This window comes from Psammomys obesus, unplaced genomic scaffold, assembly GCF_907164565.1.
Source record: "Psammomys obesus unplaced genomic scaffold, mPsaObe1.curated_primary_1811, whole genome shotgun sequence".
Taxonomy (NCBI): domain Eukaryota; kingdom Metazoa; phylum Chordata; class Mammalia; order Rodentia; family Muridae; genus Psammomys; species Psammomys obesus.
Genome location: NW_026586463.1, coordinates 348,849 through 370,518, shown reverse-complemented (window position 1 = coordinate 370,518; position 21,670 = coordinate 348,849). Strand labels below are relative to the sequence as shown.

Here is a 21,670-nt window from a genome sequence, read left to right as displayed (position 1 = left end):
AATAAATAAATAAATAAATAAATAAATAAATAAATAAATAAATAAATGTGGTGGGGTTTTTTTATGTTATAAGAGGGGGCTCGGCAGACAGCTTTGTGGCTAAGTACCTGAAGACCTGATTTTGGATTGCCAGTACCCTCAAAACAGCTGAGTGCAGCCAGAAGGTGTCAGAGGCAGGTGGATTCCCACATCTCATTGGCCGGCCAGCCTAGCCCAGGCAATAAGCTACAGAATCAGCGAGAGACTCTCTCAGCAGGATATGAGGGTGCACGTCTTTAATCCCAGCACTCAGGAAGTAGAGGGGGCAGATCTCTGAGTTCGAGGTCAGCCTGGTCTACAGAGACCCTGTCTCAAAATAAAGTAGAGAGTAATTGAAGAAGATACCCAGTATTGACCTCTAGCCTACAGAGGTCATGAATGCACTCATACAAACACACAGAAAAAAAATATGTACATATCACACACCAATACATACATATTACACACACAACAGCATAGGGCAAACACATATACACACACCACAAAACATTCTTATGTTGGTTCTGGGGCTCAAACTCAGGTCCTCCTATGTTTGAGGCAAACATTTGAGGTTGAGCTATAAACCTATTTGCCCTAGTTGCAAAATATTTTTAATAATTATGTCATAACCTTTCCTGAAATAATCCAATTCTAAATCATAAAAATGTGGACATAAGTCAGGTGTAGCGGCACACACCTTTGATTCTAGCACTCAGGAAGTAGAGGCAAATGGATCTTTGTGAGTTCAAGGCCAGCACAGTCTACATAGTGAATCCCAAAACAGCCAGGGCTACACAACAAGATCTGTCCTGAAAATACCAGAACAAATAAATACATAAGTATAAAAATAAAATAAAATTAGAACATAAAGGTGATGCCATTTACAAAGTAGAAGCTTTAAGATAAATGAAGGCTACTCACTAAATATAATAAAACCTATGAGTTTTGGATGCTGTTGGTTTTCTTAGAAATAAAGTTTGTTAAGTAAGGAAAATCAGGGGCTGGAGAGATGGCTCAGCAATTAAAAGCACTGGCTGCTCTTCCAGGGGACCTGAATTTGATTCCCAGCATCTACATGGCACCTCACAATCATGCATAACTATAGTTCCATGGGATCTGAAGCCCTCTTCTGCATGCAGACAAAACACCCATATATATAAAATGCATAAATAAAATAGTGACATGAAGGAGGGAATAAAGGAGAGAAGCAAGAGCCAGATGTTGTGGTGCACACCTTCAACCCCAGTACAGAAAGCCATATTGACTATTAAGAACAAATTAATAAAGAAATTCTATTAATCATAAATGGTATTGAACTAATTTCAGTTATGTTGTTTAGCTTTCCATTTAATGCTTCTATTTTTAGGCCATCTGAAGTAGCACTAAACACGGTTCTAAAGGCTTCTATTATGGTAGTTCCCATCCTTAACTGTCTCCTAGAGGACATCCCAGATGACTTACTGAATCTGATGGCTTCTCAGCTTGTCCACAGTGATCTGTGATCTCTGGAGTGATCTCTCTGTCTGTGCAGTCCTGCCCCATATTGGGAACCAAATGTTGTTTAAGTAAAGGAAAATCCCAACTATTCTGTTTTACCAATAAAGACTCAGGAGCCAGATGCTGGAGTGAAAACCTGCTAGCTCAGAGAGCCAAAGAAAGTAACCAGCTGACCTTTTTCAGCTCAGGTCTGGGTGGAAAAAACCCAAAAGGCTCACTAGCTCAGCTGACAACCCAGGAACAAAAGGCTGAAACAAAAACAAAAACAAAACAAAACAAAACAAAAAAAAAACAAGGCCAAAGGCTTGCTACCTCAAAACCTAAAAATCCAAGGAGCTGAGGAGCTACAGCATAAGCTAGAACCAGGGCTTGAGCTAATAGCCCTTTCTTCTTCTCCACTCCTGGCACTAAAGTTTTTGTACCAATATGAAACAACTCAGACTCTCTTCCACCAGCAGGAGTCAAACATGTAACACTAAGTCTCTCTCAGCTTGCTAACTATCCTCCACAACAGATTATAAGGCCGCAACAGGCAAAGTCTTTGGTATCTTACTCACACATGTCACTTGGGCTCTTTGTGTGCGTTCAAATTCAGTAGAGTAGTATCGACTAATTTTGATTTTTCCTGCTGTAAGGCCCATTTTCCTCTTCAAATCACTAGCTCAAACCTTGGGAGGAATAACGGTAACATTCATTGAGTGGCACTACACAGCACCCACTCTTCTGAATGCTTTGGACACTGACTTATAAAAGCCTCTCTAAACATCTCTAGTATATAGATATTACTATTCCTGTTTTCCAGGAACAGCTGTGCATGCCTGCATCACCAGCACTTGGAAGACAGAAGCAGGAGGCTCAGGAGCCCAGGCCATCCTATATATCAAGTTGGAGGCCAGCCTGTGCTACATGAGACCTTGTCTGGACATAACAAGGGGAGGGAGGAAGAAGATAGGTTGAGGACTACAATTGTTTATTACTTTGCTTGTTACTTTTGAGACAGGACCTCATCTTGTAGCCCTGGTTGTCTTAGAATTCAGTATGTAAGCCAGGCTGGCCTCAAATTTGTGGTAATCCTCCTGCCTCTGACTGTGATTGGGATTTACAGGCATTCACCACCTCACTAAGGTGACCACAATTATTAAGTCTTGAGATTCAGACCAATAGAGACACAGGTGCCTACATTCCTCTCTGGAAACAGGAAAATGGCTTTTATATGAATGTGTCCCTTTAAGTAATAGAGTTACGAAGGCAGATTTGAAGGGAAACCTGTATTTTCAGACAAGAGATAAAATTGCTTACAAAAGCGTGCCCAAAGCCCCTTCCTTCTGTGTTGGGCCCTCACACATTTGCGCAGTCTAGCCATATCACCAATACTCCTGCCCAAGCAATAAATAAAACCCACAAAAGCATGTTTTCTTCATTTTTTTAATTTTTTATTTTATCTTTATTAATTACAGTTTATTCACTTTGTATCCCAGCCATCCCCTCCCAATCCCACCCTCCCTCTTCTTCTCCTATACCCCTCTCCCAGCCCCATGATAGGGGAGGTCCTCCTCCCCTTCCATCTGACCCTAGCCTATCAGGTCTCATCAGGACTGGCTTCATCGTCTTCCTCTGTGGCCTGGTAAGGCTGCTCCCCCCTCAGGTGGAGGTGATCAAAGAGCAGGCCAATCAGTTCATGTCAGAGACAGTCCCTGTTCCTATTATTGGGTAACCCTCTTGGGCACTGAATTGCCATGGGCTACATCTGTGCAGGGGTTCTAAGTTATCTCAATGCATGGTCCTTGGTTGGAGTATCAGTCTCAGAAAAGACCCCTGTGCCCAGAATTTTTAGTTCTGTTACTCTCCTTGGGGAGCTCCTGTCCCCTCCAGGTCTTTCTATCTCCCCTTTCTTTCATAAGATTCCCTGCACTATGCAAAAAAAGTTTGGCTATGGATCTCAGCATGTTTTGAAACCCTGCTGGGTAGAGTCTTTCAGAGGCCCTCTGTGATAGGCTCCTGTCCTGTCCCTGTTTTCTCCCTCTTCTGATGTCCATCTCGTTTGCCTTTCAGTAGGCATATTTCCAGCCCCCACTCTGTGTTATAGTATCATCAGAGGCCCAAAATTAGTTATCTCTTTGTGGGAGATAAAGTTTTTTTTTTTTTTTTTTAAAGTTTTGGCCTTCTCGTCAGGAAAAAAGTTGATGCACTTCCCATATATTTTGAGGTAGCAGCGCCAAGATGTGGCTCACACCTATAAATTCAGTACTCCGGTACATGAGGCAAGAGTGTTGGAGGCTAGCCTGGGCTACAAGCTGAGTTCTGGACCCACTGGACTATAAAATGAGGCCGTTGAAAAAGAAGAACCCTAACGCAAAGGGCTAAGACTAGCAAGCTCTGTTTGATAACACAACGTGCTTTTTCTAGAGGGCCGCCCATCCGAGGCGAGAGTACGCTGTGCCCGAGATGGACCTTAGGTGGCGCTACAGGGACGAGTAAGCGCGCCCAGGACGTCTCCAGGCTACCCTTGTAGGGGGCGGGGCGGTTCGAGCCTTCTCCACGGTGGGAGGAGCCTGCGGCCCGGGCGAAGCCACGTGTTCTGCGGCGCGCAGGCGCAGGATTGGTCACTCCCCCGGGAGTGAGGGCTGCTGGGCCGGATGACGTGGCCTGGTAACGTCCCTGCCCGTCCGGCCTCCGGGGAACGGCGCGGCCGGAACAGCCCGCGGCCTAGTCCCGCCCGGCGCGCGTGTGCCTGCCCGCCGAGCCCGGGCTAGCGGCGGGGACTGCTGGGCCTGCGGGGACGCGGCGCGCCGCTGTCATGGGGGAGTGACGCGCCCGCGCTTCCGCAGCGGCGGCGAGACATGAGGAGAGGCCGCGGCGCGGGCAGCGGCGGCTCCTGAGCCGGCATGGAGGACAAGTACGGCGGGGACGCGCGGGCCGGGCCCGGCGGCGGCCTCGGGCCGGTGGACGTGCCCAGCGCCCGGTAAGGAGCGACCCCGCGGCCGGCGGCGGTGCGGCCAGCTGCCCCCGCCTTGCCCGGGCCGGGCCTCGCGGGCGGGAGTCTGGGCTTGGGACGCACCGCCGCCGGTTTCCAGTCCCCAGAGAGACGATCGGGACGTGTCCTCCCAGCTCCGCGGTAACGCGCGGCTCCCGAGCGGCTCCCGAGCGGGTGTGCGGGAGGTGTCACCCGCGTCTCACGCGAAGAAGCCGAAGCACAAGCGGAGGAGCCTGGGTGTGCGGCACAAACCCAGCCCTGCCGTCGAGCTTTCGTTGCCGTGGTCTTGTGGGTGGAGGGCTTGTTTTAATTATAGGAAATGTGTTTTCTCCCTCCCCCGAAAACTCATGCGGCACAGGAATCCGCGAAGTGAAAATTCTTCTCTACCGTCCCTCCAGCCTAAAGGCGAGGACCGAGTAGCGTGTACGGTGACACTAGCCAGTGGTGTCCTTCCTGGCCCGTCCTAACTTCTGAGCTCGTGTTAAAAGATTCATAAACTAGAGCCCAGCGACTTCATACAAACTGGTATTCAGTCCCTTCATTTTTAAGGAGAGTCAGTTTTTCGGATTATCAGGATGTACTCTGAGAACTCTTGATTGTTTTGGTAATGGTCTTGGACCGTAGTTACAGCGTTACCAGCTAACTTTTGTGAGAACACATATGCTGGGTAGAATTCAAACCTACTGCGGGATTTGTAGCCGCGCTTGGTTTTCTGTCTATTTTGAGCAATTCATTTTTATGTCACATGTTATACAGTGATCCATAACAGCTAAATGCAGAAGGGGCTACTGGTATGGATTGATAATAGTGGGGGAAATACTTAAAGGGACAAGACTATATCAATTCACAAAATTGGACCGTGGTGACAGATTAAAGTGTCCAATCATAGTTAAATTTCCTGTGGCTAACTGCTGATTTCATAGCCGAGTTGCCACATTCTTAGGAAGTACAGCTATTGAAAGGTAAAATGAGACATACTTCATTTACTCTCAAATAGTTCAAAGGTTTTATGTGTGTGTTGAGAGAAAGTGAGTAGTTTAAAAGTGGTTTTGCTTAAGAGCCTACTGTCTTGGACAAATAAGGTAAATATTGTTTGCCAACCTACCTGCATTGTTTGCTTAGCAGAGTGGCATTTCTATTGTAGTTTATTGCAAAATTCAAATTTTGACTCCGGACTGGCTGAATTCTAATAGATTTCAGGTTGCCAGAGTTTTCTGTATATTCAAGTAGTAACTGCAACAAAAATTATCAGATCCTTTCATTGTGGCTATCTTTATGCCTGAGTCCATAAGTGTTTCTGTTTTGGCTTTATTAAACCTTTGATGGTCAGGACAGCCAGCTTTTGCTGAGCACCTCCTATGCCCCAAGGACAGTACACCTTCCTTTAATTTTCACAAGAGCCCTACAGACTAAATAATGGTTAGTTTGATAGGACAGGAAATTGAGTTCCCTAAGTTGTGCAGCTGGCGAATGACTCAAGAGTCTAATTTGTTTCAGAAGCTGTGCCTTAATTACGCATGCCTTCTGCTTACACCTATGGATGGGCATTCAATGAATTGAACTATTATTATTCATCATATTTCTTTTTGAGGCAAGCTCTCACACTTTGGTGTGCAGGCTGGCTCCCTCCTTCCTCAGCCTCTAAGTGCTGGGATTGCAGCCATAGTCCACTATGCCTGGTCAGTGGACCACTTTATTTGTGTATGTATGTATTATGAACTTGTGTTTGCTGTCACTGCCTTACTAGACAGAGTCTTTCCAGCTTCTGTCTTTGGGTTTATTGCTGCAAAGAGACCCCATGACCACAGCAATTCTTATAAAAGAAGACATTTAATTGGAGCTAGCTTACGGTGTCAGAGGTCAAGTCCATTGTCATGGTAAAGAAATGTGGCAGAGTGCAGGCAGGCATGGTGCTGGAGAAGGAGCCGAGAGAGTTCTACTTGATCTGCAGGCAGCAGAAGGAGCCTGTGTACCACACTGGGTGTAGCTTGAGCACAGGAGACCTCAAAGCTTGCCTCCATCGTTTAAATCAACCTCAGCACCACTGTCTTCCATGCTTCTTCTAGTATGGCACATTAAGCAACACTTAAAGCATTCCACTGCTCTCCTAACCCAAAATCCAAGTATGATCAGGCCTTTTGGGCTGGAGAGATGGCTCAGAGGTTAAGAGCACTGGCTGTGCTTAACCGAAAGGTCCTGAGTTTGATCCCCAGCAACCACATGGTAGCTCACAGTCACCTATAAGGAGATCTGGTGCATAATGAGATCTTGTGTGTACATAATAAATAAATCTTTAAAAAAAATGATTAGGCCTATCACAACGGTGCCCCAGTCCCCAGTGCCAATTCCTGTCTTAGGATTTCATTGCTGAACCTGGAGCCAACAAGCCCTGTCCATCCTTCAGTCTCTGCAGTGCAGTGATTACCACCTGGCTTTTATGTGACTGCCAGGACCTCAGCAAGTGCTCTTATCCACTGAATCATTTTCCCAACTCTCTACTTTTACTATAATTATTTTAAAGTTTTTATATATGTAAATCATTTGCTGGGCATATTCTCCCTCATGCCCTCCTCCTCTTTTTAATATCTAGAGAACACTGAGTAGCAGCAATGGACAAAGTTCAAGAACCAGCTATAAACTCATATCCAAATTTTAATAATTGCAAGTTCAGAGACCCAAAGAAATGTCTAACCACGTAGAAAAGCAGTTACATTCTTTTTATGAGACACATATTTTATGAGATTACTTAATAGCAAATAATGGCTTCTAAGCTGGGGCGCTGGCTTGAATGCCTCTGTGTTGCCCTGAGGCTCAATGCCTTTACAAGAGCCTGTCTCTTCCCCCATCCCCATCTTCTGCAGTGTCTTTGTATATGGCTACTTAGCCTTAACTAGTGTTTCAGAGCTGTCCAGCAGGAGCCACCAGGCATGGCACATGCCTTTAATCCCAGCGTTTGGGAGACAGAGGCAGGAACCTGGTCTACAGCATGAGTTCCAAGACATCCAGGACTACACAGAGAAACCCTGTCTTTAAAAAAAAAAAAAAAAAAAAAAGAGGGGCCTGGAGAAATGGCTTGGAAGTTAAGATCACTGCTCTTCCAGAGTTCCTGAGTTCAATTCCCAGCAACCACATGGTGGCTCATAACCATCTATAGTGAGATCTGGTGCCCTCTTCTGGCTTGCAGGCACACATGCAGGCAAAATATTGTATACATAATAAATGAATAAATCTTAAAAAGAAAGAAAGAAAAGAGAATGCAAGAGCCAGCAAGGTGGCTCAGCATGTATAGGCTCTTGCTACCAAGATTAATGACCTCAGTTTGACCTGGCCCCATGAGGTAGAAGGAGAGAACCAACTCCCACCATTGCTCCTCTGATTCCATATATCTGCATGTACCCACAGAATTGCTTATTATTATTACTAAAATAAATATATGAATAAGAAAAAATTTAAACACCTCCCTAAAGATTGTTTGTTTGTTTGTTTATTGTGCATACGGTATTCTGCCTGCATGCCAGAAGAGAGCATCAGATCACATTATAGATGGTGATGAGTGACCATGTGTTTGCTTGGAATTGAACTCAGGACCTCTGGAAGAGCAGCCAGCAGAAATGCTCTTAACCATTGAGCCATCTTACCAGCCCCCTAGCAAAAATTTTTAAAGTCAAAGAATACGGTGTTTAAATTGTTGAGGTGATTTTCTAATTTGATAATTAGCAAAAAGAGCTTCAGTGTATATTGTGTAAAAAATTGCAGTGTCAGAATTTGTGTACAGTTGCAAATGTGAATAAAATATTTGTTGACACATATAGGAAAAGGTATGTAAAGGCATACCTAAATTGGTTACTTGTGAAGAAAAAGGTAGAAATGATTTTATTTAAAACCTTTCCAGTAATCAGCTATTCAGGAATTAACCTTGTAACCTCAGGGCGCTATGCATGCGTATGTGTATGAAAATAAAATTTGTTTATTAATACTAATATATTATCAATGAGTGTTTTACATGAGTGGCTTCATATCTCTCATTCAAACACCAGTTTTGAATTTTTTAGTGCTTTATACAAAAATCTGTCTATAATCTTTGTAAAACAAGTGTGTTCAATATATTATCTTTTTCTTGATTTTAATCATTAAGAAATCTATTTCTAAAAAAAAAAAAAGAAATCTATTTCTAAATGAAATTCACTAGATTGAACTAAACTTAAATGCAGTAGATCTTCAAGGTGTCCTGCCCCAGGACTCATGTTTTGCATATGCTGCTCTGTACTCTGGCACAGCCTCGTCTTCCCTTTTCTTGTGTGACTCCTGTATTGTCTTCAGGATGCATATATCTCAAGCTCTATGGAGATGCCCTTTCACTTCTCTAGAGATCGTATTTACCACATCTTTTAGAACATCTGCCAACTTACTTGGGTCGTGTGGGTTTGTCTAGTTCTTTGGAGACCTGGAGCTCCTTGAGGGCATGGTCCTTGCATGGGTTTATTATATAGAATCATGAAACTGGAGCAGCTTAAATAAATAGTAATTCTCTCACATAAAAGAAACCAGACTGCCTACAGTGATGCCCCCCCCCCGGAACATAAAATGGATTCAGCTTTTTTAGCTAAATTTTTAAAAATTATTTTAATGTATTTTGGCTACAGATATAAAATTTTAGGTATGTTAGCTGAGAGGAAAGAGGGTCATGAGTTTGAATTCAGTCTAGACTATATAGTAAGACCCTGTCTCAAAAAGAGGGATGGGAATAAAAGTTTTTCCATTAAGATAGGAATAAGAGGGGCTGGAGAGATGGCTCAGTGGTTAAGAGCACTGTCTGCTCTTCCAGTGGTTCTGAGGTCAATTCCCAGCACCCACGTGGTGGTTCACAACCGTCTGTACTGGGATCTGTTGCCACCTTCAGGTATATAGGTGTTCCTGCAGACAGAGCACTCGTATATGTAAAATAAATAAATGTTGTTGTGTTTTGTTTGGTTTTTTTTTTTAAAGATCCGGATAAGATAGAGTAGCTCAAGGCACTTCTTTCCCTGTCCACAGGAAGAAGTGCTGCTGTACCTGCAGTGATCCACCACATACTAAGTGAGCATGGGATGTTCACCCAGACCTAGCCAGAAATTCAGCCTCTTGCTTGAATACTGGTTGGCAATGAGTAGTTGCCTGGACGTGGAGAAGCAGGGATCTGGGGTCCTGATTTCCTGGAAGAGTTGCCTAACTCCCACCCCTTTTGCAGCTTCCTGCTGCCTTTATGAAGTATGTCCAGTTCTTTTCAGGATCTGAGTGTAGTCACTTGACTTTCAACTATAACCTGCAATGCAGTCATTTAGTGAGACAGAGGAGGGACAGATGCCTCTTTCTGTGTGTTGTAATTATCTAGTCTCTTTGCACATTGAACGTGGTTTCTGTTTTGTTTTCTTGATTCTCTTGTTTTTGAATAACAAGTTAGTAAAGTAGATTTCAAATTACTCCATTAATTTTGCTAGACTGTATACATTATCTATGGTGGTTAAGGGACACTGGAAATTGAACCTAGGACCTCCCACAATCTGGACAATCACTCTACCACTCAGCTACATCCTCAGCCTCTTATTCATTCATTCATTCATTTTCTTTTTTAAAGATAGGGGCTCACTAAGTTGCCTGTAGTGATCTTAAACATACTCTGTTCCCAGGCACATCTCTTGAGTTCGAGGACAGCCTAGTCTACAAAGCTAGTTCCAGGACAGCCAGGGCTGTTACACAGAGAAACTGTGTCTCAAAAGACTGATAGGAAGGAAGGAAGGAGGGAGGGAGGGAGGGAGGGAAGGAGGGAAGGAGGGAAAGGAGGGAAAGGAGGGAAGGAGGGGAAGGAGGGAAGGGAAAAGAAAAGAGACCGTTCTGCCCAGCTGCCCAAGTAACTGGGAATGCTCCACCAGGCCTACCTTAGATGTGAATTTACCTTAAAAATAAGCCAGGAGTGTATATGCTAAAATGTTAGCAGCCGTTAACATGTGGACGGTCAGTTGTTTGGGGAGGGCCTCATTATGGTTATGTGCTCATGTGTACCTCTGTAGTTTTATTGTGCCCTTCCATAAGATTACACTTAAGATTACCGTGATCCTAGTGATTTCTATTATATTAAAACTTGTTTCTGTTTTTATTTTTCAGATTAACAAAATACATTGTATTACTGTGTTTAACCAAATGTTTGAAGGCTGTGGGACTTTTTGAATCATATGATCTCCTAAAAGCTGTTCACATTGTGCAGTTTATTTTTATATTAAAACTTGGGTGAGTATGGAGAGGGCCTTAATATTTTTTATTTCTCTGAAGATCCTGTTTTGACTAAGTATCTTTAAAAAATCTTACCTATGTATTCTGTGAAGTTTATTTCTTCTAACAACTATATGATTTTTTTTTTCTTTAAACAGAAGCTTAACATAAGGGTGGATGTACAGAAACCCATCAAAAGGGGGTTTTCTTAGCTAAGTGTATCCACCTATTGTCTCCACACTTGGGAAATTGAAGCCAGCCCTAGTTACAAAGACTGTCTCAAAAATAAAGTGAAAGGAAGTGGTTGAATTCTAATGACTTGCCAAACATAGGCTTTAGTTTATTTTGTATTGCTAAGATTTTTGTAAAGCTTTTTTGATGCTTATCTTAATAGACAGTTTGGTTCTTCTTTGTGTTAGCAATCAGTCTTTTGATGCCTTGTACCATTTAAGCCCATAGGGGAGGGGCCCTCTTTACACACCTAAGAACAACTGTAAAAAAAAAATGGACATGTTGAATTTTTATAAAAATAATTTGACAGGCTGAAGAGATAGCAGTTAGGAGCAATTACTGCCTTGCAGAGGACATAAATTCAGTTCCCAGCATCTACTCATGTGGCTCACACCTGCCTATAATGCCAGCTCCAGACTTGACACTCTTCTGGCCTCTGTGGGCACTGGTACACACATATTGCAGACACACATACACAAAACTGAAAATAAAGTAAATGTTTAAAAAAAAAAAAAGTTTTGATTTTGTACTCTACTCCCTGGGGATATGTACACTATCCACTGATGTAGGTCAGTCTTGAGGCAGTCACAAAACTTATATAAGGCTTGTCTTAGCACAGACATTCCATGTTTCCAGTTAAATCATGCTGTGCTGTGTCCCTGTCTAACACCATCAGAGTACAGGGTCCTGGTGTTCTGTAAACTATACAGTTTGTGTAGTTCTAAGTAGAGATTTTTGGACCTAGAGATTAATAGTAAACTTCCCCGTTGTGTGTTAATAAAAGTCTTATCAAAGACCCTTGAGGGTGTAGTTTGCGGATTCAGGAAAGAGAGTCCTAACTAGAAGAGCTAACCATTTTATATAACTGATAATAAAAAGATGGTGGCATGTTACTGCTACTGGTTCAAGACTTATTACTACGGAATTTAAGAGGAGATGAATTGTTTTCTTTGTTGTCTTAAGTTATTGAAAGCTAAGCATAATATTAGACATATAATATAGGGTAAACATACTAAAATCTGTACGCCTAAAGAACGGTATATACTCACTTACATAGACCTATAAGATATGATAAACTTAATGAAATCTGTACACCTAAAAAAGATAATCAAGAGAGCAGACATGGGGTAAGATGATCAATCCTCATTTAGAAAGACAGATGGGATGTGCATTGAACGTATGACAGGAGTCACTGAGCGCATTTGAAAGACTCTAACTAGCAGTGTTTTCAAAGCAAAGACTCATGACCAAACCTTTGGCAGAGTACAGGGAATCATAAGAAAGAAGGGGAGTTAGTCTGATGGGGAAAGGATAGGAGCTCCACAAGGACCAAATATATCTGGGCATAGGGTCTTTTCAGAGACTGACATTCAACCAAGGACCATGTATGGATATAACCTAGAACCTCTGCTCAGATGTAGCCTGCGGTAGCTCAGTAACCAATTGGTTTCCCATAGTGAGGGGAACAAGGACTATTTCTAACAGGAACTCAATGACTGGCTCTTTGGCCTCCCCACCCCCTCAAGGGAGGAGCAGTCCTGTTAGGCCACAGAGGAGGGCTTTGCAGCCAGTCCTGAAGATACCTGATAAAACAGGATCAGATGAATGGGGAGGAGGTCCCCCCTATCAGTGGACTTAGAAAGGGGCATGGTGGAGAGGAGGGAGGGAGGGACGGACTGGGAGGGAATGAGGGAGCGGGACACGGCTGGGATACAGAGTTAATAAAATGTAACTGGTAAGAAAAAAATAAAATTCAAAAAAAAAAAAAAAAAAAAGAAGTTAAGCAAGAAGGAGGACCCTAAGGAAGATACTCAATCCTCATTCAGAAAGGCAGATGAAAGTGGGAGAAAACAGGGAACAGGTCAGGAGCCTGCCACAGAGGGCCTCTGAAAGACTACCCAGCAGGGTATCGAAGCAGATGCAGAGACTCATAACCAAACTTTGGGAGAGTGCAGAGAATCTTATGAAAGAATGGTGAGATAGAAAGACCTGGAGGGGGACAGGAGCTCCACAAGTTGAGCAACAGAACCAAAAAATCTGGGCCCAGGGGCCTCTGGCAGAGACTGATACACCAACCAAGGACCATGCATGGAGAGGATCTAGACCCCCTGCTCAGATATAGGCCATTGCAGCTCAATCTCCAAGTGGGTACCGTAGTAATGGGAACAGGGGCTGTCTCTGACATGAACTCAGTGGCTGACTCTTTGATCACCTCCCCCTGCGGGGAGCAGCCTTGCCCGGCCACAGAGGAAGACAGTGCGGCCAGTCCTGATGAGACCTGATAGGTTAGGGTAAGATAGAAGGGGAGGAGGACCTCCCCTATCAGTGGACTAGGTGAGGGACATAGGAGGAGAAGAGGGAGGGAGGGTGGGACTCGGGGAAGGCAGGCAGGCAGACAAGCTAAACGTAGTAGTGTATGCCAATAATTTCACTTAGGAGGCTGAGGTTAGAGAATCACACTTTGAAGATCAGTCTGGACTGCATCATGAGACCCTGCCTCTAAAATAAAATCCATCTTGACAGTCATTATTTCTTCTATAGTTATGAACTAGTTCTGAAGACAATTAACAAGGAAGATCCTGATTTTTGCCATGAAAGCTTTATGATAAAGGCAGTCTGTAGTCCCTGAGGCAGTGTCTCTTTGTATCACTAGCTGGCTGACCTGAAACTTGTTCTGTAGACCAGGTTGGCCTCAAACTCACAGAGATCTGTCTACCTCTGGCTCCCAAGAACTGGGATTAAAAGTGTGTAACACTATACCCAGCCTAGAGCAAAGTTTCTTAAATTCAATGTGATGGTCATGAAAAAATTATCACCCAAAGATTAATTCAGAATCAAATGCAGAATGAATCGAGGTGTTTCTGCAGTCTGACGTGGCTGCAGCCTTGTTTCTGCACACAGCATGGCCGCTTTGCACTGTGCATACATCTTGCCATGCAGCGCCAAAGAAGATTTTGAACCACCTTGATTCAAGACTGTTTGAAACTAGTGTTTTGACATCATATACAAAATATTCTACTCTTACAGAATCATAATGGCTTAATTACAGAAAGCGAAGATTTAATAATTTCCTAGTGTCATTCTTGAACATGTTTGTATCAAATTAGTGTATATAAAGATTGTATAAACACATCTATGTCATTAGTATGCAAAATTAGCCATCCTTGTGGCACACACCTTTAACTCTAGCACTCAGGGACAGTGCAGAGGCAAGGGGATCATTGTTAGTTGGAGGCCAGCCTGGTCTGCAAGCAAGTCCAAGGCAACCAAGGCTACAGAAAAACCCTGTCTCAAAAAAATAAATAAATGAAACAAAAAAATCATTAGTTTGCAAATTTGTTTTCATCTTTAAGAAATAGTAAAATTATGTACACCAAAGAATTTAAGATACATTTTTAAAGATAAATTATTTATGATTTGTCAGCAGTAAATGTTTGATTTGTATATATATTTTACATATCCATGTACCACAATAGCATAAAAATATATCAGATGGAAAGGAGGCATAGGTACAGAGTTTTAAAAACATGAGGAGAGCATGTTTTTCATGTATTTGTTAAAACTGCCTTATATTTACTATTAATATGTTACTCTTTCAATGTTTACAGGACTGCATTTTTTATGGTTTTGTTTCAAAAACCATTTTCTTCTGGGAAAACTATTACAAAACATCAGGTGAGATGTTGACAGAACAACTTATTCTTAACAGGTTCCCTTTGGTAGACCAGAATAAGTGCCTTTTTTTTTTTTCTGGGCTTTGCTTCCTGTTCTATGGTTTGGTTTGGCTTGGTTAAGTCTGAGACAGGGTCTCCTGTTCTGGCTTAGACTTGTTGAGCAGCCAAGGAAGGCCTGATCATTTTGCCTCTGCTTCGCCAGGCGCTGCCGTTGCAGGCTTGCACTGCTGTTGCCCATGTGTACAGTGCTGGGCAAGCCTGACAACCAAGCTGCTTGCTCAGCTCTAGGGTTAGCTCACCCTTGACTTTTCAGAGTTGAGGCTCCAAGAATGAACTGTAAAATCTCAGTGTAATGGAATATTTTCAAATGTAGAAAGGGGTAGCAGATTTTAAAGGGATGTGTTGAATGCAGCCTCCTTATTCAAAAGATTCACAGATGAGACATGAAGTCATGCTGGGAGCATAGAGTGTAGAGGGTAGATTATGTGCAGGGGTTGGAAGTGAGGCCCTAAAATCAGTCATATCAAGTTCCGTACTACTTACATGATTTCTCCCGCCTTAATTTGGCTCACTTAGGAAGTGGGGGTAATAGTGTACTGCATCTGTCTGTGAGGAAAAAGCTAACTTAGACATGTAAGGTTTTCAGTTACACCTCGCTGGTGAGTATGCAGTACACATGCACTGTATCACCCTGGTCATCATTGTCGTTCCCTTCAGTGACTTCATGCCAGGAAAGTTTCCGGTTCTGCTTAGTCCACACTGGGGTCAGTTATACTCTACTGCATATCTGTTTCATGGCAGTTAGGGTCCTCTACCATGTTGTCAGCCTGGCTATTTAAGTGCTTCTATTTCAGAGACCAAGGACATCTTTAAAATACAGTTAATCTTTCTAACTCCACCTAAGCTTTTTCTCTATTTTCAAATGTCTGTACCTTAAAAATTGCTTGTGAAAAGCTAAGCATGGTGGCATACACATGTATTGACAACATGCATGAAGTCAAACAAGGAGATCAGTATGAGTTAAAGCAACCTAAGCAGCATGGGGAGACCTTGTTTCAAAAATAAATAAACCCTTAGGTATTGCTGCAAAACTAGTGAAAAAAGTGGGAAACTGTGCTACATAGGAAAAAGAATTAAGAGCTAATAGCCAAGTGTGGTTGTGCATGTCTTTAATCCCAGCAGTAAGAAAGCAGAGGCAAATGGATCTGAGTTTGAGGCCAGCCAAAGCTACATAGTAAGACTGTCTCAAAAACAAAACAACAACAACAAAAAACTGGCAGATGAGAATACAGAAGGGAACCTAGTTAATCAGAGGATCTTGACATTTTCTACTTAATGTTAAAATATATGATATTTAACCTCCAAAATAGTTGTGTTGTTATCATTTTTCCCTCTGGGTTTGTTTGGGTTTGGTTTGGTTTGGTTTGTTTTCCTTAAGACAGGGTCTTCATGTGTTGGGTCTGAGAAACCAGGAACTTACTATGTAGCCTGAAATCACAGAGCTCTGCCTGCCTCTGTCTCCTGTGTGCAAGAATCAAAGGCATGCCCCACCATACACTGCCTCCTTGTACATTTTATTTAAGCATGAAATACCTAGTGGCAAATAAATATGACTGAAGTTTTTTGTTGTTTCTGTTATAGTGGATCAAAATATTTAAACATGCAGTTGCTGGATGTATCATATCACTTTTATGGTTTTTTGGCCTTACTCTTTGTGGACCACTAAGGTAAATAAAATATGTATTTTTCTCTATTTATTTACATTTCTTCATTTGAGTTAATTTTGTTCTGTATTTATTTTTCAGTATTTGTCTGCACACATGTGAAGGTCAGAGGGCTTGGGGGAGTTAGTTCACACTTTCCACCATGTGGGTCTTGGGGATCAGGTTTGGCAGAAAGTGCCTTTATTCACAGAGCCATCTCACAGTCCTTTCTTCCATATTTTATGTCAGAAATTTACTTACACAACTGTTTATTTCACTTCTATAGCACTGAATACATTTCAACATAGATGAACCAGTTTAGTCTGTGGGTAAATACTGTTAATATATGTATTAACGATCTATCATAGATATTTTATTGGCTAAGATCCAAAAAATTCAGATGAAGAAGCTTAAAGATCTGAAATGGAAAATGAAATAAACCAATAAAGATGAGACATCATGAAAGGTGCTCTTTTTTTTCTCTTAACCCTGCAAATACACTCGTAAATGCAGGTTTCAGAGTAGTATGCCATCATCAGACCTTTAGGTCTGAAGAATGAAGTAGGCTGCTCTCCTTTCTCTTAGCTCTGTGTAGAGAATCTTTGTGCATATGGGGCAGCTTAGGGGAGAAATGCTTAAACATAACTTAATAGACATGGAAACATGTACAACTCAGTCTAAGGTTTTTTGTTTGGTCTGGTTTTTGTGTGTGTTCTCTTGGCTTTTGGAGACAGGGTTTTTCTGTGTAACAGCTCTGGCTAGATGTCCTGGAACTCCCTTTGTAGATCAGGCTGGCCTCACAAATCCACCTGCGTGTGCCTCCCAAGTGCTGGGATTACAGGTGTGCACCGCCACCACACCCAGCTTTTTTTTTTTTATTGTCTCTACAAGGTGTTAGCAGGAAAGTATAAGAAAAGTTGCCTTGCTTTTGCCTTTGGTTAGGGAGAAGTGTAGAGAAGAGACCTAAGGGTTGTAAAGCATCTCCATCAGAATAGTGAGGATGGATGGTGTTGAGGGAGGAGAAAGGCTTCTGGTGGTCAATAGAGAACCTTTTGGACCGGGAGTTCATTGGTGTATTCGCCCTGTGCTTTTCAGATGCACTGTGTAGCAGCCACATCCTAGAGGAATGGGAAGGTTGGCTGAATTTCTCAACTTGGGTAGAGTCTTTTCGGTTTGTGCTTGATCATAATTGAGTGCTATTATTGGCCACTATATTTTAACTTTCCTATTCATGAAATTATGTTTTAGTTCATATTACTAAATCCCTGTACCTTAAGATACAGATGGAAAGGGAAAATATTTAGCTTAGTCATCTGCTTCCTGCCTTACACCCTTACCATCACCCACACTGCCTTTCTCTACCTTTTACTAAAGTCATGAAGTTATAGTCAGTGAATTTTGATTACAGACTTGAGTAAAGAAGAAAAATGACTCATTTAACTAACAGAGCTGGAAATGGGTTAATATTTTAGACTAAGACTCGTTTTCATTGATTTGGGGTCTCTGTTTTTTGGCTGTCCTGGAGATTGACACTCACTAGACAATCTACCTCTGAACTGCATCTCTCTTCAGCCACTTTTGAGTCAGGGTGACTTAGTCTTTTTTTTTTTTTTTTTTTTTTTTTTTTTTTTTTTTTTTTTTTTTTTTGTTTTTTTTTTTTTTTTTTTTTTTTTTTTTTTTTTTTTTTTTTTTTTTTAACAGGGCCTTACTGTGTAGCTCTCACTGACAGACCTGCAACTCACTGTGTAACAGACTATCCTCATACTCAGAGCAATCCACCTGCCTCTGCCTCCAGAATGGTGTAACTAAGGGCATATGCCACCACACCCAACCTAATTTTTTAATGACGTATTTCCATATAAAATACAATGAATATAGAAAAATGTTTTAAGTTTATTTCTTACTTTTATTTACATGTGTGTGCCACATGTGTGGGTGCCCATGGAGGCCAGATAAGAGTGTCACTTCCTCTGGAACTGCTTCACATGGGTGCAGGGCACTGAATTTGGGTCGCCTTGAAGAACAGCAGATAATGTAACTGCTGAAGCACTTTCCAGCCCCTGCTTGTTTTTATTTGAGGCATAAGTGTACCCCTGAGTGTATGAAGGTACACCACATGCATTTGGGGACCTGAAGAAGTCGGAAAGGTGTCAGATGGCCTAAACTGGAGTTCCAAGTGGTTGTGCACTCGTGTGGGTGCTTGGAACCAATCCAGGGCCTTTGTAAAAGTGGTTGCCCATTTAACACAAGTATGTTTTAAGAAGAATCCAGGCCCTGATCTGGGAAGCCTCCCTTTGTAAGGCATGGTAACACATACCTAAAACTCCAGCACTTAGGAGGCAAAGGCATGTTGATCTCCGTGAGTTGAGACCAGCCTGGTCTACATAGAGAAAGTTCCAAGACAGCCAGAGCTACGTAGTGAGACTCTGTATTGAAGAAGAAAAAAAAAAAAAAGTAATTCACTTACCTTAAAATTCAGCTTTTCAGAGTGTTTACTTCAGAGCTGGGCATAGTGGGCTTTGTGCTGGCCACCTCAGCAAATTGGAAGACTGAGACAAGATCACTTCATCCAAGGAGCTGGAGGATAGCCTGGGCAGCATACCAAGATCCTCTCAAAAACAACAAATTTAATGCGTACTTTACTATTTTTTTTTTTTTTGTATACTTATAAAATTTCATTCATGTCTACTCCTGCATCAGTTCATCAAATAGAAATATTCCATTGACGGGCTCAGTGGCTAAGAGCAGGGGCTGCTCTTCCAGAGGTCTTGAGTTCAATTCCCAGCACCCACAAGGTGGCTCACAGCCAACTGTAATGGGATGCCTTCTTTTGATATGCATGAAGACAAAGTGCTCATATACATAAATGAACATTGAAAAAGAAACATCCCATTGATATTGCTCATTCTCCTACTAGTGAATAAGTTGCTTCCAATTTGGGTCTCCTATAATCAATGCCAGTAAGACCACACATTTTTTAAGACTTATTTATTTTCATGTTACATGTGTGTTTTGCCTGCATGTACGTGCACCTCGTTTGCCTAATGTTTGCAGACACCAGAAGAGGGTATGGCGTCCCCTGAAACTGAAATTGCAGTTTGATGCTGGGAACCAAGCCTGGGACCTCTGCAAGAGCAGAAAGTGTTCTTAAACACTGGCCCATCTTCCAGCCCACCAACAAACTTACTAATTATTTGCAAATACACACAAGAAGTCTAAAGGGCTGGAGAGTTGCCCCAGTAGGTAAAGTGCTTGCTACACAGCTATGGTGGCCTGAGTTCAGGTGCCCAGCAGAGTCAAGTGTGGCAGTGCTGTGGTGCTCAAGAGAGGCAGTTCCTGGGGTTTCCTAAACAGCCAGTCTAGCTGAAAAAGAAAACTCTCCATTAAGTGGGAGACCCTGTCTTAAAAAATGGAGAGCAATTAAAAAACGGTGTAATCAGCTGCACATTGGTGGCACCTGCCTTTAATCCCAGCAGAGGCAGGCAGATCACTGTGAGTTCAGGAGGCCAGCCTGGTCTAGAGTGAGTTCCAGGACAGTTGGGTCAGTTATAAGAGAAACCCTGTCTCAAAGAAGCCATAATTGTATAAAGAGCAATGGAAGAAGATACCCAAAGTCAACCTCAAGCTTCTGTGTGCACACACACATCACATATGCATGACTGAAATCTGGGCCAGCGGGATGGCTCAGAGGGAAATGGACATGCTGTGCAGGCCAACATCATGAAGTTGATTTCCAGATCCAGTGATAGGAGGAGAAAACTGATTGCTGAAAGTTTTCCTCTGTCCTCCCCAATAAACTGTGAGACAGTAAATAACAATTTTTAACAAAAAGATGATGTATTTTCAAAACATGTTTTAAATGACATAATTCCAAGATTGAAGATTGTTATTTTCATGTATTTGGAGCCTCATTCTTTCTAAGGCAATTGATACCAAAATGTTTTCCAAGGGAGTTGTCCATATTTATTTTTCTCATGTTTTGTGAAACGAAGGGGTTTTCTTTTCTCTTACGCTTAACTAAGTTCATGCTCCTGAAAAAAGTCAAAAACATTTCTGAATGGTGTTTTATTTTCATAGGACGTTGCTGCTGTTCGAACACAGTGATATTGTCATTATCTCACTACTCAGCGTTTTATTCACGAGCTCTGGAGGAGGGCCAGCAAAGGTAGACTTGTTCGTCATTGTTACTTAACAGGTGTTAAACATTACTCATAGCAAAAAACAAATCGTATATTTTACCATTTATAATAATGAAGAAGCAATGCTAGCTTAACATTTTTCTTACAAAAATGTTTTTATTTCATTTTGATGTGATTATAGATTCTTAGAACAATGTGAAAACATTACAGACATACTTTCCAGTCAGTTTTTCCCAATGGGGACTTAGAGGTTGATATTAGTATAACCCATGCTAAAACCCTTCATTCAGGTCTTGGCAGTGTTACACTTGTGTTTGTAGATTCTATAAGCACCTCTATAACCAAGATGGAAAACTGACATACCACCGGTAAAGATCTCCTTCATGTGGTGCCCATAGCTCTCTGCCTTAATCTTAAGTTAATATAAAAAGCCTGTGAGGGAATGAGGGCGAGGGGTACAGCTGGGATACAAAGTGAATAAACTGTAATTAATATAAAAAATAAAAATTTAAATTAAAAAAAATTCTGCCCATGGTGCATTGGCCTGCAAGTTGTCACCTGATTCCATAGCACTTGCATTCCCTCCCTCTACCACACAAATTAACTGAGTGTAATTCCTAACAAGAGACTTTGAGGCCAGCGGCACTACATAGCAAGACTGTCTTTACAGTCAAAAAGAAAAGGCAGCAGAGAAGGGGGGAGGGATGTGAAAGGAAATGGGGGTTAAGGGAAAGGAAAATTTTAATTGTATAGGTTTTTCGTGTATGTTGCCTTTTGCCATAATGCACACCACACTAATAATTTATCGAGTGTAATGATGGTCATATACTGAATAGACTAGTATTCTGTTTTCACTGGAGATTTTTATTTACTTGAAGTATTATAGTTCCATTGCTAAGTGCACATATTTTTATATAGTATGAAATATTACATCTAAGTATAAATATTATGTAGGAAATACTTAGAAATTTACAAATACCAAGTTATAGTAAGAATATATGAGGTTTTTATATCTAACATTATTAAATACTTACACAAACTAGAGTTATAACTTTCTGTTATTCTTTTTTTTTTTCCCTGCAATGAGAACATTTAAAAAGTTTATCAGGGCACTAGAGATATGGCTGAGTGTATAAGAGCACTTGCAGTGAAAGCAAGAGGACCTGAGTTCAGGTCCCAGCACCCATG

The 21,670-nt window shown here is 41.9% G+C and overlaps 1 protein-coding gene across 2 annotated transcripts in view; it reads left to right on the top strand.

Moving 5' to 3' along the window:
* Nucleotides 1–4,146: 4,146 nt before the first annotated feature.
* The window catches only part of Slc30a5 (solute carrier family 30 member 5), a 32,020-nt gene continuing 14,496 nt past the window's right edge, over nt 4,147–21,670 (top strand). For both annotated transcript variants that reach the window (XM_055601930.1, XM_055601929.1), the window contains exons 1-5: nt 4,147–4,477; nt 10,631–10,753; nt 14,575–14,641; nt 16,282–16,367; nt 20,421–20,508. In XM_055601930.1, the coding sequence (XP_055457905.1) occupies nt 4,401–4,477; nt 10,631–10,753; nt 14,575–14,641; nt 16,282–16,367; nt 20,421–20,508 (441 nt within the window). In that variant the 5' untranslated portion in view covers nt 4,147–4,400. The remainder of the gene's footprint in view (nt 4,478–10,630; nt 10,754–14,574; nt 14,642–16,281; nt 16,368–20,420; nt 20,509–21,670) is intronic.